The following is a 14,187-nucleotide window of genomic DNA, read 5'->3' as shown; positions in this document are numbered from 1 at the left end:
ATGAATGAAAGACACTGCCTAACTTTCCTTGCACTATTACTGTTGTTTTACTTTTTATAGTAATATTGTAAGATGATTATAATATGAATGTTTTCACTATGATGCTACTGCAAACACTGAATTTCATGACTTGTTCATGACAATAAATCCCTGATTCTGATTCTGGTATAGTTGTTGGTAGGGATTTCCATGTTTCTAAGTTGGGATGGTGTGTAGTCAGGAACACACCATTGTGAGTTGCCTGCTGCCCTTGTCCTTGGTGGTAGTTTGAGAGGAATTTTATTTATTAGTTTGTGGGATGTGAGCATTTTTGGCATTTATTGTTTGCTGCTATATACCCATGAAGTGAGAGGACAGTACAGTATCAATCACATTTGTGGATCTGGAGTTACCCATGGGTCTCAGTAAAGGTAGCTTTCCTTCTCTTTTTTTTTTGAAGACTTTATTTAAAATTTTATAACATGAATACACTAGAGAATTACATTTAAAGAAAAAAAATTAAAATGGTATGATTACAATATTACATCAGAAAACTACACAAAATAACCCCCCCCCCCGTTAATTGTAACACAATATTAGTAATCTAACTTAAAATTAGTCCAGCCCCCCCCCAAAATAAAGAGTGAAGAGTTAATAAAATTAACAATATTATATATGGAAAAAAAATACTCACTTACAAAAAAAGAGATAAAACTTAAACCTAAAAAAAATTCTAACAACAAAAAAATTTTTTTTTATCAATACTAAAATATCACACTTAAACATATATTTAAATCAAACTTAAATGCATATAATTAGCAAACGGAGTCCACTTTAACTTATAAAAAGACATCTTATCCTGAATTGAAAAAGATATCCTTTCCATAGTCAAACAAAATTTCATTTCCAAATACCACTTATCTAAAGTTAGTATATTTTTATCTTTCCAAGTAAGTGCTATACATTTCTTAGCCACGACTAAAGCTAAATAGATAAAGGAAATCTGATAATCCTCTAAGCCTAAATCAATTAATGATTGCATGTTCCCTAATAAAAATATATCGGGATCTAATACAAGATGGATATTATATAAACTGTTAAAAATAGATTGAATACCTTTCCAAAACTGTTGCAATCGATCACAAAGCCAAACAGTATGCAAAAAAGTATTGGCCATCTGATCACATTGAAAACAAGAATCCAACTTACTAAGACCAAATTTTTTAAATTTCTCCGGCGTTAAATATAGCTGATGAATAAAATTATAATTAATCATCGCTAGTCTAGCGTTAATTAATTTCCGAATACTATTCTGACAAACTTCTTCAGCTATTTTATGTCCTAAATCTTTTTCCCATTTCAACTTATCTTTATCCCAGTCTTTTTTTACTATCAATTTCTTGTAAAATACAATACAAATCAGATATATATACCTTTTTTGGTATTGAAAGTACATATTCTTCAAAACTAGATTCAGGTAATAAAATCATATGTCGACCACATAACTGTTTTACAAAAGATCTTAATTGATAATATACAAATATAGAATTTCCACTAATACCATATTTCCTTTGTAATTTGTCAAAGGAACAAAAACAACCCTCAGAAAAACAATCAGATAAATTTTTTATTCCCTTCTTTTCCCATTGTTTCAAAGTGGCATTGGAGACCATAAAAGGAACAAGTTGATTATTATATAATGGCAATCTTCCAGAATATATATTTTTAAGTCCCGATTTTTAAAGTTTACTTGTCCATAAATTCAATAAATGTTTCAATATTGGCACATCGTAAGTTCGTAGTAAATTTTTATTCCATCGAAAACTCATGAGGAAATTTTTCTAAAATAACCGCCATTTCTATCTTTACCCAACTAGGTGGGTCGTCCATATTCATTAATGCACTAAGAAATTTAAATTGAGCTGTTTCGTAATAATGCTGAAAATTCGGTAATCTTAAACCTCCAAATTGAAAATCCCACATCAATTTTCTCATTGCTACTCTCGGAAATTTTCCCTTCCATAAGAATTCTCTAATCGCTTTATATAAGTCCTTAAAAAAAACTTTTTTTTTAAATAAGGAATTGATTGAAACAGATATTGTATTCTGGGAAAAATATTCATTTTTATGGTATTAATCCTCCCTAGTAAACCCAAAGGTAGATCCCTCCACCTAATCAAATCTAATGTAATCCTTTTTTATTAAAGAAAGATAATTAATTGAGTATAATTCTTGAAATTTCGTATTAATATTAATTCCTAAATATTTAATTTGTGTAGTCCACTTCAAATTTGTAATATTTTTATACACTGAATAATCATCTTTACAAATTGGCAAAATTTCACTTTTAGTTCAATTTACTTTATAACCAGATAATTGGCCATAAATTTCTAAACATTCTTGAATTGTAGGTAAAGAAGTATCCGGATCCACCAAATATAATAAAACATCATCAACAAGTAAATTAATCTTGTATTCCTCATTCAGAACTCTCATACCTTTAACATTTTCATTTTGACGTATTAATTGTGCTAAAGGTTCAATAACTATAGCAAATAAAGCAGGTGACAACGGACATCCTTGTCTAGTAGATCTTGTCAAACTAAAAGATTCTGAAATTTGGCCATTAACAGCAATTCTAGCCTTCGGGCTATTATATAAAGCCTTTATCAATCCAATAAATGAAGAACCAAAACTAAATTTCTCAAGTACTTTGAACAGAAACTTCCATTCCACTCTATCAAAAGCCTTTTCTGCATCCAATGAAACCACTATTGGATAATTCAACTGAAATTTAGATTTATTTATCAAGGTTATTAACCGTAAAATATTATCTGACGCATACCTATTTTTTATAAATCCCGTTTGATCACCATGTATAATTTTAGGCAGATATTGAGCTAATCTATTAGCCATAATTTTAGCTACAATTTTATAATCTACATTTAACAACGATATTGGTCTATAAGAAGAAACCTGTAAAGGGTCTTTATCTTTTTTTGGTATAACAGTAATTATTGCGTTAGAACAAGACTCAGGTAATTGAAAAGTATTATAAGTTTGTTGTAATACATCCTTATAAATAGAAGATACATCAGCATAAAAAGCTTTATAAAACTCTATAGAAAACCCATCTTCACCAGGTGCCTTTCTATTCGGCATATTTCTTATTGCCATTTCTATTTCATTGTCTGTAAAAGGTTTATCTAACTCTTGTCTATCTTCTTGATTCAATTGTGGCAAGTTAATATTTTTCAAGAAAGGATCTATTGCGTCTCCAGTTACATCTTTACATTCTGAAGTATACAATTGTTTATAGAAATTACAAAATTCCTCATTAATCTCCTTTTGATTAAAAGTAATACCTGATTTCTTTCTAATCGCTGGTACAATCCTAGATAATTGTTCCTTTTTTAATTGCCATGACAAAACTTTGAGCTTTCTCACCCCATTCATAAAACTTATGCTTAGTTCGATTAATTAAACATTCAAACCGATATGTTTGTAATTCATTATATTTAAATTTTAAATTAGTTAACTGATTCTTTTGCATTTCGGTAGCATGTTTTTGAAATTCTTTTTCAGTAGCAGTTATCTTTTTCTCTAAGTCTTCAATCTCTTTAATTCTCTCCTTCTTTACTTTAGAGGCATAACTGATAATTTGGCCTCGCAAAAAAGCTTTCATTGCATCCCATAAAACAAAATGACTAGAAACAGAATTACAGTTAATACCAATAAAAATTTCAATTTGCTGTTTTAAAAAACTAATAAATTCTGGTTTTTGCAATAGCATAGTATTAAATCTCCATCTTGAAGCTTTCTGAACATCTTGTGAACTCAAATATTCTAATAATAATGAATGATCCGAAACCAATCTAGCCTTATACTCCACAGATGTAACCCTATCCTGCAAATGTGCTGATATTAAAAAATAATCAATTCTAGAAAAAGAATTATGTCATGAGGAATAAAAAGAAAAATCTTTCTCTATAGGATTAACTCTTCGCCAAATATCAATTAAATTCAAATCTGCCATCATATTAGTCACTTGAATTGCCATCTTAGACTTCTTAATTACTCTTGGGTACAGCTTTCCTTCTCTGAAGGGCATTATTAAATCAAGCAATTTTAATTAGGATCTGGTGGTTTCATGATCATTGTTAATTCCCGATTTATTGGTTGAATTGAGATTCTTTTCTATTCTCTACATAAGTGATCCAGAATCCTGGTTACTAATCTATTAACCTAACTACTATGCTACTGTACCCCTATGGTACTTTGATTCATTTGGGTGTGTAACTATAGTGCATACAGTAAATTGGACACAGAAAACCAGGATGCAATAATTTGAGAATGATCATTATGTAACATATGAACGTGATTAGAGCATAAGACCATAATAGTACTGTTATGTGGAATGATCCTTATTCCAAACCAAAGTGGCACCACCCTCCCAACTCTTCCCCGTTACATCAATCACTGAAGTATTGGTGCTACTTTGTTTGTTGAAGTACTGGTGCTACTTTGTTCATTGAAGTATTGGTGCTACTTTGTTCATTGAAGTATTGGTGCTACTTTGTTCATTGAAGTATTGGTGCTACTTGTTCATTGAGGTATTGGTGCTACTTTATTCATTGAAGTATTGGTGCTACTTTGTACACCTTGTAGAACTCAGCAATTTTATAAATTTTGCTACAAACCTCCACCTAGCTCTCAAATTTACTTGAACTACTTCTGACACTTCTCTTCCCTCTCCAGATCTCTGTTTCTATCTGTAAAGACATCTACAATATACAACAAACCCAATGACTCCAACAGCTACTTAGGTTATACCTTCTCCCACCATTCCTTTCTCTGAGTTTTTTCTCCCCTCTCCCCTCTTCCCCCCCCCCCCCTCACCCCTGGATCTGCTCTCAAGGTGAGTCTTCTGAAATGTCCTTTTTTCTCAGGGAGTGTGGCTTTACCTCTACTGTGGTTAATTCAATTTCCTCCTTTTCTCAGAGTTTTACCTTAAACCAGTCCCCTACCCCCAAATAGAAGAGGGATAGGGTTCACCTCATCTTTTACCCCACCAACTTCTGCAATCAGCATATCATCCTTCATTATTTCTGCCCATCAACCACATCTACCCCTTCCCAACTTCTCCATGAAATGCTTCTTCTGTGATACCCTTGTCCACTGATCCCTTCCTATACAGTGACCTTGGTATTTCCCCTGCAACTGCAGGAGTGGCAACATTTACCCACACTTCCTTTCAAAACATCATCCAAACGCTTTCAGGTGAGGCAAAAATTCATGTGCACCTCCTTCAACTCAACTGCTTTATTCAATGCTTACGATGTAACCTCGTTTACATAGATGTGACCAAGTGCAGGCTTGAGGACTGTTTTGCAGAGCATCTAAAAATGGCCATCCCAAGCTTCCAGTTGGTTTCCATTTCAACTTCCCTGCCCCCCTTTTGTCATATAAACCTGTGCTTTCTTGGCCTTCACTGCCAAAGTGAGGTCCACCTTAAGTGAGAGGAACACCTTATATTCCACCCAGTCATTCTACAACCCAATCGTATGAATAGTGAATTTTCCAATTTTATGTAACGTCCACTTTCTCTTCTTCTGTTCTTCCTCTTTCTCTCGCTGCCCTATTTTGTCCCCTTGTCCAAACATCCTTTTTGGTTCCATCTTCCACCCACATTTGCCCCAGATTCAAATCCCTCCCCTCTCCCTTATTTGGGTCTACCTGGTTCCATCTATCCTTCTCTCATAACTTTTCTGCAACAACTCTCATTAGACCACTATTATCAGCTCATCATATCAGCATTGATAGCCTTTGTCCTCTAGGCATCACTTTACTACACTCTGTATGATTCATCTTCCACTTGAACTGTTTTCTCTCTTTCATCACACTTCTGTGCCTTGGCTATTAGGATGGATGTTAATCACTCTCCACAGGAAACCTGACCTCTTATCCACATTTGCAGCTGCAATATTTGTGTGGGTGGTCTAGTTGAGTTTCTCATTAATATTGACCTCAACATGTTATTTTTGGGAACATAATGATGGTAAAATCATCATTAGATAATTAGGCTGAAAGGATAACACATGCTTTTTAGTTTGGAGTGGAATTAAGAAACACAGAATCAATTTAAAGTATAAGTGGTAGGCCCCTCAATTTTCATTATATTTATTCATGATACAAGGAATCCAATTCATGTGGAAATAGGTCTGATTTTGTGATTGCATGTTTTGCACCTAGGACTGGAGAATACGGTTTCATTGGGTTGAACTTGTGCAATTTTTTGATGATTAAACTTGAACTAAAATGGAATGGGTTTGACAGATGGCCAAATACAAGTCACTTGAGAACAGAGACAAAAGTATAGCCAATGTTGCCCTCCTCCCGATGAAAATCTTCATGTGTGGCTGCATCAGGCTGTCCTTGCAGCCAGGGTTCGAGGGCACCAAGTCCCACTACGTACTCCGTTTCTACCTGTCCCAGGGGTAGCGAAGGATGTGTCAAAGGTGTTTGTCCGGAAAAAAAATTTCCCACAAAGGATAGATAATGTGGCAAAGTCCAACCAGCTGGCCCCATTGCCGTTCAATGTGCCAGCTTTTTGGTCATTGCCCTTGTGGGAAAAGTTTTCCCAAACACCTTTGACCACAAGTCCATTAGAACATCCTCAGACACTGAGGGACAAGGACTCGATGGATACAGTGGGGTGGTTCCCTAAGCAGAATGTCCAGAACAGAATGCCTCATTGCCAAAACTCACGAACAAACACTAGGCCCTTGCCTGGCTTGCAGTGAGAGAAACCCTCCTGGTCAGATTCTTCCTGTGCCAAGAAAATATCATCCCCAGCACACATTGCCTTTGAGCTGAGACAGTCAGTACTTCTTTGCAGAGTGTGCATTTGTTTAGTGTTTGGGAGATGCAAGGGTCCTTGCAGCATTCATATCCCAGGGATGCTTGCAGATACAGACATCCAATGCTGCTACATCATTAACTCAGTGAAAGACATTCCTTGGTTTGTCCAAAACTTGTTGGTATTCATCACACTGAGATGTTAGTGAGGGAATAATGCCGACTGGCACATTCCAAGCTGTAGGAGTACGTACGGAGGCTTGGTGCAGCCAACACAAGAGCTCTGGATTATTGGAGCACAGTCTATCCTACCACTACCAGATATTGAGGGATGATTGAGACACTTTTACAATACCTAACTAATATACCTGCATTAAGAATAAACAGTTTAAAAAGCAAAAGACAGAGCAAAATGTAATTTGAAAAAAATCAGTATTGTAGTACTTAATTAATTAAATCCAGTAATTCCCAGAAATTACTAAAATTAAATTCAAATCCCAGTCACTGGCACTGGAGCACCACAGTGCTAACCATGCTGTCATCATAATTAACTTCTCCTTCCCCAAACTTTACAGATAAATCCTTATTAATATAATAATACTAATAAAGATAAAGACTCTTACTGGGCAGGGATAGAGAGACACTTTGGGAGAGTTGCTCGAGCTCTTCATCCTGGTTTCTGCCATTTTATTCAAGCAAAAATTTATTAAAACTATTCATGCAGGGCATGACCGTGGGGCTCCACTAGCTGAATGTTTGCTCCCATCTTCACCAATCTTGCTTTGGAGAAAATTTAATTTTACGATTTTAAACTTTTATGTAAATTTTAATTTTTCTCATTCATTCTAATTATTTGTTTATTTAATTCCTCAATTTTTTTTTGCCAAATGCTTGAATTTCAGATAGTGGGGATTTTACTGTACAGTAAACTTCCATAAGTCAGAGTATTTTTTAATGTAAAACATTGTGAACAAATATGTGTAGATTAAAGACACAGATTATTTGAAGTGAATAAACATGATAGAAAAACAAATATAGAAGGCAACTAATATATTGGCCTTTATCTCAAGGCAGCTCATTTCATAACAAGTTTCTTTTTCATTTCTCTTTGAAGCATAAAGTCTGACTTTCTGAACTTGCAATTAAAAGTACCAATAGGATCTGTTGTATTCTATACTACCATGATTTTACTCGTAGCAAAAACTTTATGCAGAATCAAAATTTGCTTTGACTTTTACCATATCAAAATTGGATATACTGTCTCCATACAAACTATTGTGAAGATTACATAAAAATGCTGGAGAAACTCAACAAGTCACACAGTGTTTTTAAGTAGCAAAGATAGATACATACCCAACATTTTGGGCCTGAGCCCTTCATCAAGGTATGAGCAAAAAGCAGCCTGGGGGTGAGGGGGGGTGGGTGGTGGTGGTTGGCAGGCAGGGGAAGGAGCATATGGTTTAAATCTTTAACTATTCTGAAAAATAGTTCTTCCTGACCTAAATTTTATCAATGAACTTTGAGTTATAATTTACTCATAAAGGCATGATTTCTGCTTTATATTATAAACTATAGAATATGAAAGCAATTTCTTTAAGTGGAATTAAAACTGAATGGGAGAATGATCTAAATATCTCTTTCTCAGAAGAAGAATGAATTTCAACTTTGGGCCTGATTTACGATTCATCATTGCATGCTTGGCAGTCTTATTCAATTCAAAGTGCTACATTGTGTACATTTCTCCAAAGTCAAATTTGCTCGAATTTATTCCGGTATTCGTTCACTTGCCCTAATTTACAAAAATATTGGACCAACACTTTTAAAACCTTTTCAACCATATTTAGGATCATTTTAGATCCATGTCTGGTAATTACATTATTTGGTTTTACTAAAGATATAAATATTATTTTATCTTCTAATCAAAGACAGGTTATAGTGTTCTCTACTTTATTAGCAAGAAGAATAATTCTGTTAAAATGGAAAGATGAGTTCCCACCTCACATAATCAATGGCTATTAGATTATATGTCCTTTTTAAACCTGGAGAAAATTATCCATAATGTTACAAAAATTAAGATTTCTTTTAATAAGACTTGGCCTATTTATAGCTCATTTCTATAATTTGACTAATTAGATGCGATGATAAATGTCACTGGACGTGCTCGTTTGGATTTAATGCAACATACTATATGAATTTTAACCTTGATTGCTGTGGCTTGAATTTTTTTCTTTTCATTTTTTCTTACTTATTTCTTATAATATTGTAAATATTACCATTTATTGGATTTAGAATTAAGTAGTATTGCTGCTGTACCATATGTTATTATTTGTAAATCTGCAAGGGTTTTGTTGAAATTTATTTACTGCTTTTTGTTTTTCAAATAAAACTTAATAAAAACAATTTTAAAAGAAATTAATCCTGCTACATCAAGACAGCATTTGAACTTGTGGATATCAAGGTTTAATAAACTGATCAATAAGCATAAAGAGGAAAGCACACAGAGAAAACTGAATGTCATTATTGGAGACCAATTATCTTGGGCCCAGGATACTGCAGCAGAATTTCTCAGGCCTTTGTTGGAATCCTAACCATCTTCAGCTGCTTCATTGATTGTATTATGAGGCCAGAATTGTTCACTGATGCAACTGCTCAGAAAATAAAGTATCTATGTCTATATCCAGTAAGATCTATAAATGTTCTGCCATAAAAGTGCAAAGCAATGACTATCTTCAAGAAGCAAACCATCAACCTTGAGTAAAAGTGCTATTGATGTACAAAAGAACTGCATGGAGATTACCTGCAAGATGTTGATTGAAAGCGGTGAACCCTCTGCACTGCATTACATCATTGTACATTATAACTACTTAGAAGTAGTACAGTTCCACAGATAGGATTGATAAAACTAATTCATAGCATTACTGTAATAAGAAATTATTTCAATGCAAGCAATCACTTCCACCATGCAAATGCCAGAAGGATATAGATTGTTTTATTAGATGAGAAGCAGCACCAATAGTGCATTTACCAAAGTTTCAAAGGCTCTCAAGGAAGAACTTAAAGCTAAATTGGAGAATGAAATAAAACCAGGCAGAGTTGGATCAATTAACATGCCTACCCATTACCCAGACTGATGTGTATAGAAATTAAACAGCAAGCTCATCATGCCTAGACTCATGCAACTCTTTCCTTAACTCTATATATTAATCCATGTCATTCTAAATTATAAACATTCATTGTGCAAAAAAAGTCTACCTTGTGTCACTTTTAATCATTAACCAACTACCTTCATTCCATTTACCCTTTCTTGAATCTTCCCCCAATGGGAACAACTTCTCACTATCCATTCTGCCTATATTATTAAAGATTTGCATACTTTGGTTTCATCTCCTTATAAACTCTCGTTCTCGGGGAAAGAGCTGCAATTTCCCCAGGCTCTCCCCATCAGAAGGGTCTTCAATCTTGGAATCATTTCAGTGAATCTCTTCTCAGCATCATCTCTAATATGGCACCAGAACAGGACACACTATTCCAGTTGTGGCTAAACTATTTCTTTTTAAGTAGAAGTTCATCATGACTTCTTTGCTTTTGTGGTCTACAGTTCCACAGTACCTCAACTTAACCACATGCTATGCTAGTCTCTCACATCAATACTCGCTATGGCACAGGGAATAATCAGATTACCATCTTTAAGGTCCTACTTTTTAATCTCTATCCCAACCCCTCGAAATATACCTTCAGGATCTCTTTTTTTGTATGTATTGTTATAGATGGACCCTAACTTTTGGTTGTTTACTCTTCTGCCTCAATAGTTTCTGCAACTATTTAGTGATATCCAAATATCCAACACCACAGAGACAATATCGCATCACCCTGGAATCATACTTGCAATCAGATGAAAGCCAAAATGGTCTCATACCCATAGAATCAATCGCCTGTAACTGTTGCTCAATAATTAGGTTCCAAACTCAGACTTGGAGTTGTAAATAGCCTGTCTGTTAATTTTTGATAAAGTGCTACACATATATGTTAATGTTAAATCTATTAATCACTTTGAATAGTGATACCAGTACTATGCAAATACATTAAAATTTCATAATTTTCATTCTAAGATTATCTTAGGAAGAAATTTGATAGTTCACTGCTCTGGTGGACGGTGTTTGAGTCTGTGATTAAAATCCACTATAGTGTTCGTATTCAAATCTTCAGTGTTCACATTGCTTTATTTGCAGGTTAGAATTTCCAATGTGAACCAATGAATTTCATCAACTTGAAGCAAGGTGAATGTTTTTCATAATTTCCTGGCAAATAAAAAGAACGATGAGGACTCATTGAATTATTTTCTTTTCTTATTAAACAGCAATAAAGACAGTTTTATTGGAAATACAAAAGAAGATCTTAAATCTTTAAAAGATTATTTATATTCATTCATCTAACTGTTCAGAACTAATGGATGGGATTGCAAACTGCATTGGAATAAACGTGATCTATATAACCATTCACGGAGTGGAAACAGGCCATGTTGGCCTTTTGAGTCCGTACCGGTTCACTGATTTTGTGCGCCCTCTTCAGGCATTGGTCCCACTTGGTCTTGCACTCGTTGTGAAACACCTTGGAGGTGCAGTTTGTTACCGGTTTGTTTGACTATCTCTTGAGAATTTTTGCCCAGAAAGCAAACCAAGTGAAAAAGTTTGTCTAAGTTAGAAGTAAAAATATCCACTTAAAATCTAGGCTTTTGAGAAATTAAATACAAGTATTAATGTCGTTCAATGAACATAAAATGGAGACCAAGACATAACTATTTAAAAACAGAATATTTCCAGATGCAATGTTACTAGCCATGTGCTACATAACAATTTGGGTTACAAATGCAAAAGTGGATTTTATTCCCTAAATATAGATAGTGGTTAGTGCCCTTTATAAAGTCTTAATGCTATGAATGTTTTAATATCAATCATTTTATGTAGTTCTGGTCAGGAATTACAGGAAGGATGTTGAAGTTATAAAATTGTGAGATGTATAGGTTCTTCCTTATGGTTGAAATGGCAAATACTAGAGATTTAAGGTGAGAAAAGTTTAAAGGAGAATTGTAAGGCAAGTTTTTTGTTTACACAGAATGGTAGGGTTCTGAAATGTACTGCCAGGGGATGTGGTGAAAAGATATCCCAGCAATATTTAAGATATTTTGACAGGCACAACAGGTGGCGAATAGAAGGATACTGATGATGTGTAGGCAGATTTTAGTGTAAATTGCCATCATGGTTGGTGCAACATCATTAACCAAAGAACTGTTCCTGTGCTGTTCTGTTCTGCTTTCTCACAATGTACATGAATAAAGGGCAACTGAGGAAATTATATATCAGTTGTGAACAATTTTGTTTAAAATAGTATAATGTTCAAGATGCTCAACTGAATATTTAAGGCCATTTTATTTAATAGTGAAATGTTCAATAACCATTCAGGTTGGAATAGTCATAGACAGAATTTTACTTCTATCATTTGTACAATTATATGCTTTGGCAATAATCTCAGAGCTTTTTTTTCTATTATTAGCACTTAAATACAGAATTCTACCAGAAATGAAGAAAAGAAGACTCACATATGAAAAGGTTCCTGGAAGAAATGATGGGCAGACTCGCCTCATATTCTTTTAGAACAACTTTTGAGAAAACATCAGCTTTTACTCAATTAATTTTAACAATGGATATAATATAATGTGAAGTTGAGACTTAACCAGTTAAAATATTTGACCTTTTGAAAGGTATACTGAACCCTTTGATCGTATGTACCATTTTTCATTCATCACATTTGACCTTGTTGAAGCTTTTTAATTTAAATGTAAGTAAATGTCATATGAAAATATAATTTTGCATGATTGATGCTACTTATTCCTTTGTTACCGTTGGGAGAAAAGTATAAAAACATTACAAAGTCGATCCCATTGTGTGACACATTTCTTTGAGGTTTCAAGTGTTATCATTTTCCATGCAAATCACTTCTTTCATTTCAAATTTCTTTACATAAATAAATTATTCTGCCAAGTTAGAATGAGGGAGTGACAACATATTTCTAAAAAATTGTTTTCTCCAGTGCAAACCAATATCAGTTGTCAAGTACCTCTCATTGTTAACTCTTCCTTACAGATCTTGAACAGCACAGACCCACATCTCCAATTTAGTTAGCATGAACTAAAAGAGTTTGAAAAATATCAAAATACAGTAATACTTTGGACAAGGAAATGCTATCATCTTTGAAACTTGCAAATATCAGTCACTCATTTGCTATCACCTAGAAAGACTTTAATTTTTGCTAGTAACCAGAATTATAGATTTGTTTTAATTGATAAAACAGCAAGTAGAAAATATTGACAAAAAGAAATAGGTTAAACCTCAGCAGATCAGGCAATATTTGCGAAGACAGTACAATTAAAAATTTCAGGTGAATGATCTTTCATCAGAACTTAAACTAGCAAAACCAAAAAAGCTTGCATCATTTGATATCAACAAGATTCCAGGTGAGATATTGATGCATTTTAACTTATAAGCACACTCTTACCTTGTGTCTATTATCCAAACTTGAAACCAGACGAGAATGATTCAAGTTCCTCTTTCTGCCACCTGAATGTCTACTTCACTGTCAATTCAGTTTACACTTATTTGGTATTACTTTGGATCAAACGTATATGGATTCCAGCCCAATATCAGCACAGATCTACATTTTCTAGAAGTGAGGACATTCAGTCTTGGTGAAAATGCTAAAGCTCTATCTCCATCTTATCTTTGTTAAAATTACAACTTATAAGAGAATAGATTTTTGCAGCATTGCGACAAGTTATATAATTGATAAAATTATTGAAGGCAAGGCTGCTATTCTGACAATTCAGTATCTGTGACACCATTTGATAATTAACAGAGTTCTGCAACCCAAGTCAGCATTCCTTCTCTAAACATCACTAATTAGCAATTAATTTAATTGCTGTTTGAAATTTTTTACATGGAAAATAGTTGAAGGAACAATATCTGCATATCAAAATAGTTAATACATTTTGTCACTTTTAATGCAAATATTGGACATGCAAAATATATTTTTTTGCTCATATTAAGCTACTAAAATTACTGTAATTTACAGGTGAGTGTCATGATAATGAATATGTATGAGATGTACCGGAAGTCACGTGGTAGGAGAGAGAGAGATAAGAGCACAAGCAAGAGAACAAAGGAAACGGGAGAATAAAGACACTCAGTAGTTTACCTGATAAAACTAGTGTTTAATGTTTCATTAACTTCACATTTCGGGCCACAAATGTGACATTGGCGACGAGGATGAAAGAAGCTTGAAGAAAATTAAAGACTA

General features: G+C 33.9%; 1 protein-coding gene across 1 annotated transcript in view; it reads left to right on the top strand.

Moving 5' to 3' along the window:
- The window catches only part of LOC138756661 (protein shortage in chiasmata 1 ortholog), a 241,433-nt gene extending 228,734 nt beyond the window's left edge, over nucleotides 1-12,699 (top strand). Inside the window, exon 29 of the mRNA XM_069923047.1 lies at nucleotides 12,388-12,699. Coding sequence (XP_069779148.1) covers nucleotides 12,388-12,488 — 101 coding nt within the window. The 3' untranslated portion in view covers nucleotides 12,489-12,699. The remainder of the gene's footprint in view (nucleotides 1-12,387) is intronic.
- Nucleotides 12,700-14,187: the final 1,488 nt, after the last annotated feature.

This window comes from Narcine bancroftii, chromosome 1 (assembly GCF_036971445.1).
Source record: "Narcine bancroftii isolate sNarBan1 chromosome 1, sNarBan1.hap1, whole genome shotgun sequence".
In the NCBI taxonomy this organism is placed as follows: Eukaryota; Metazoa; Chordata; class Chondrichthyes; order Torpediniformes; family Narcinidae; genus Narcine; species Narcine bancroftii.
This window is presented reverse-complemented; position numbering and strand designations above follow the sequence as displayed.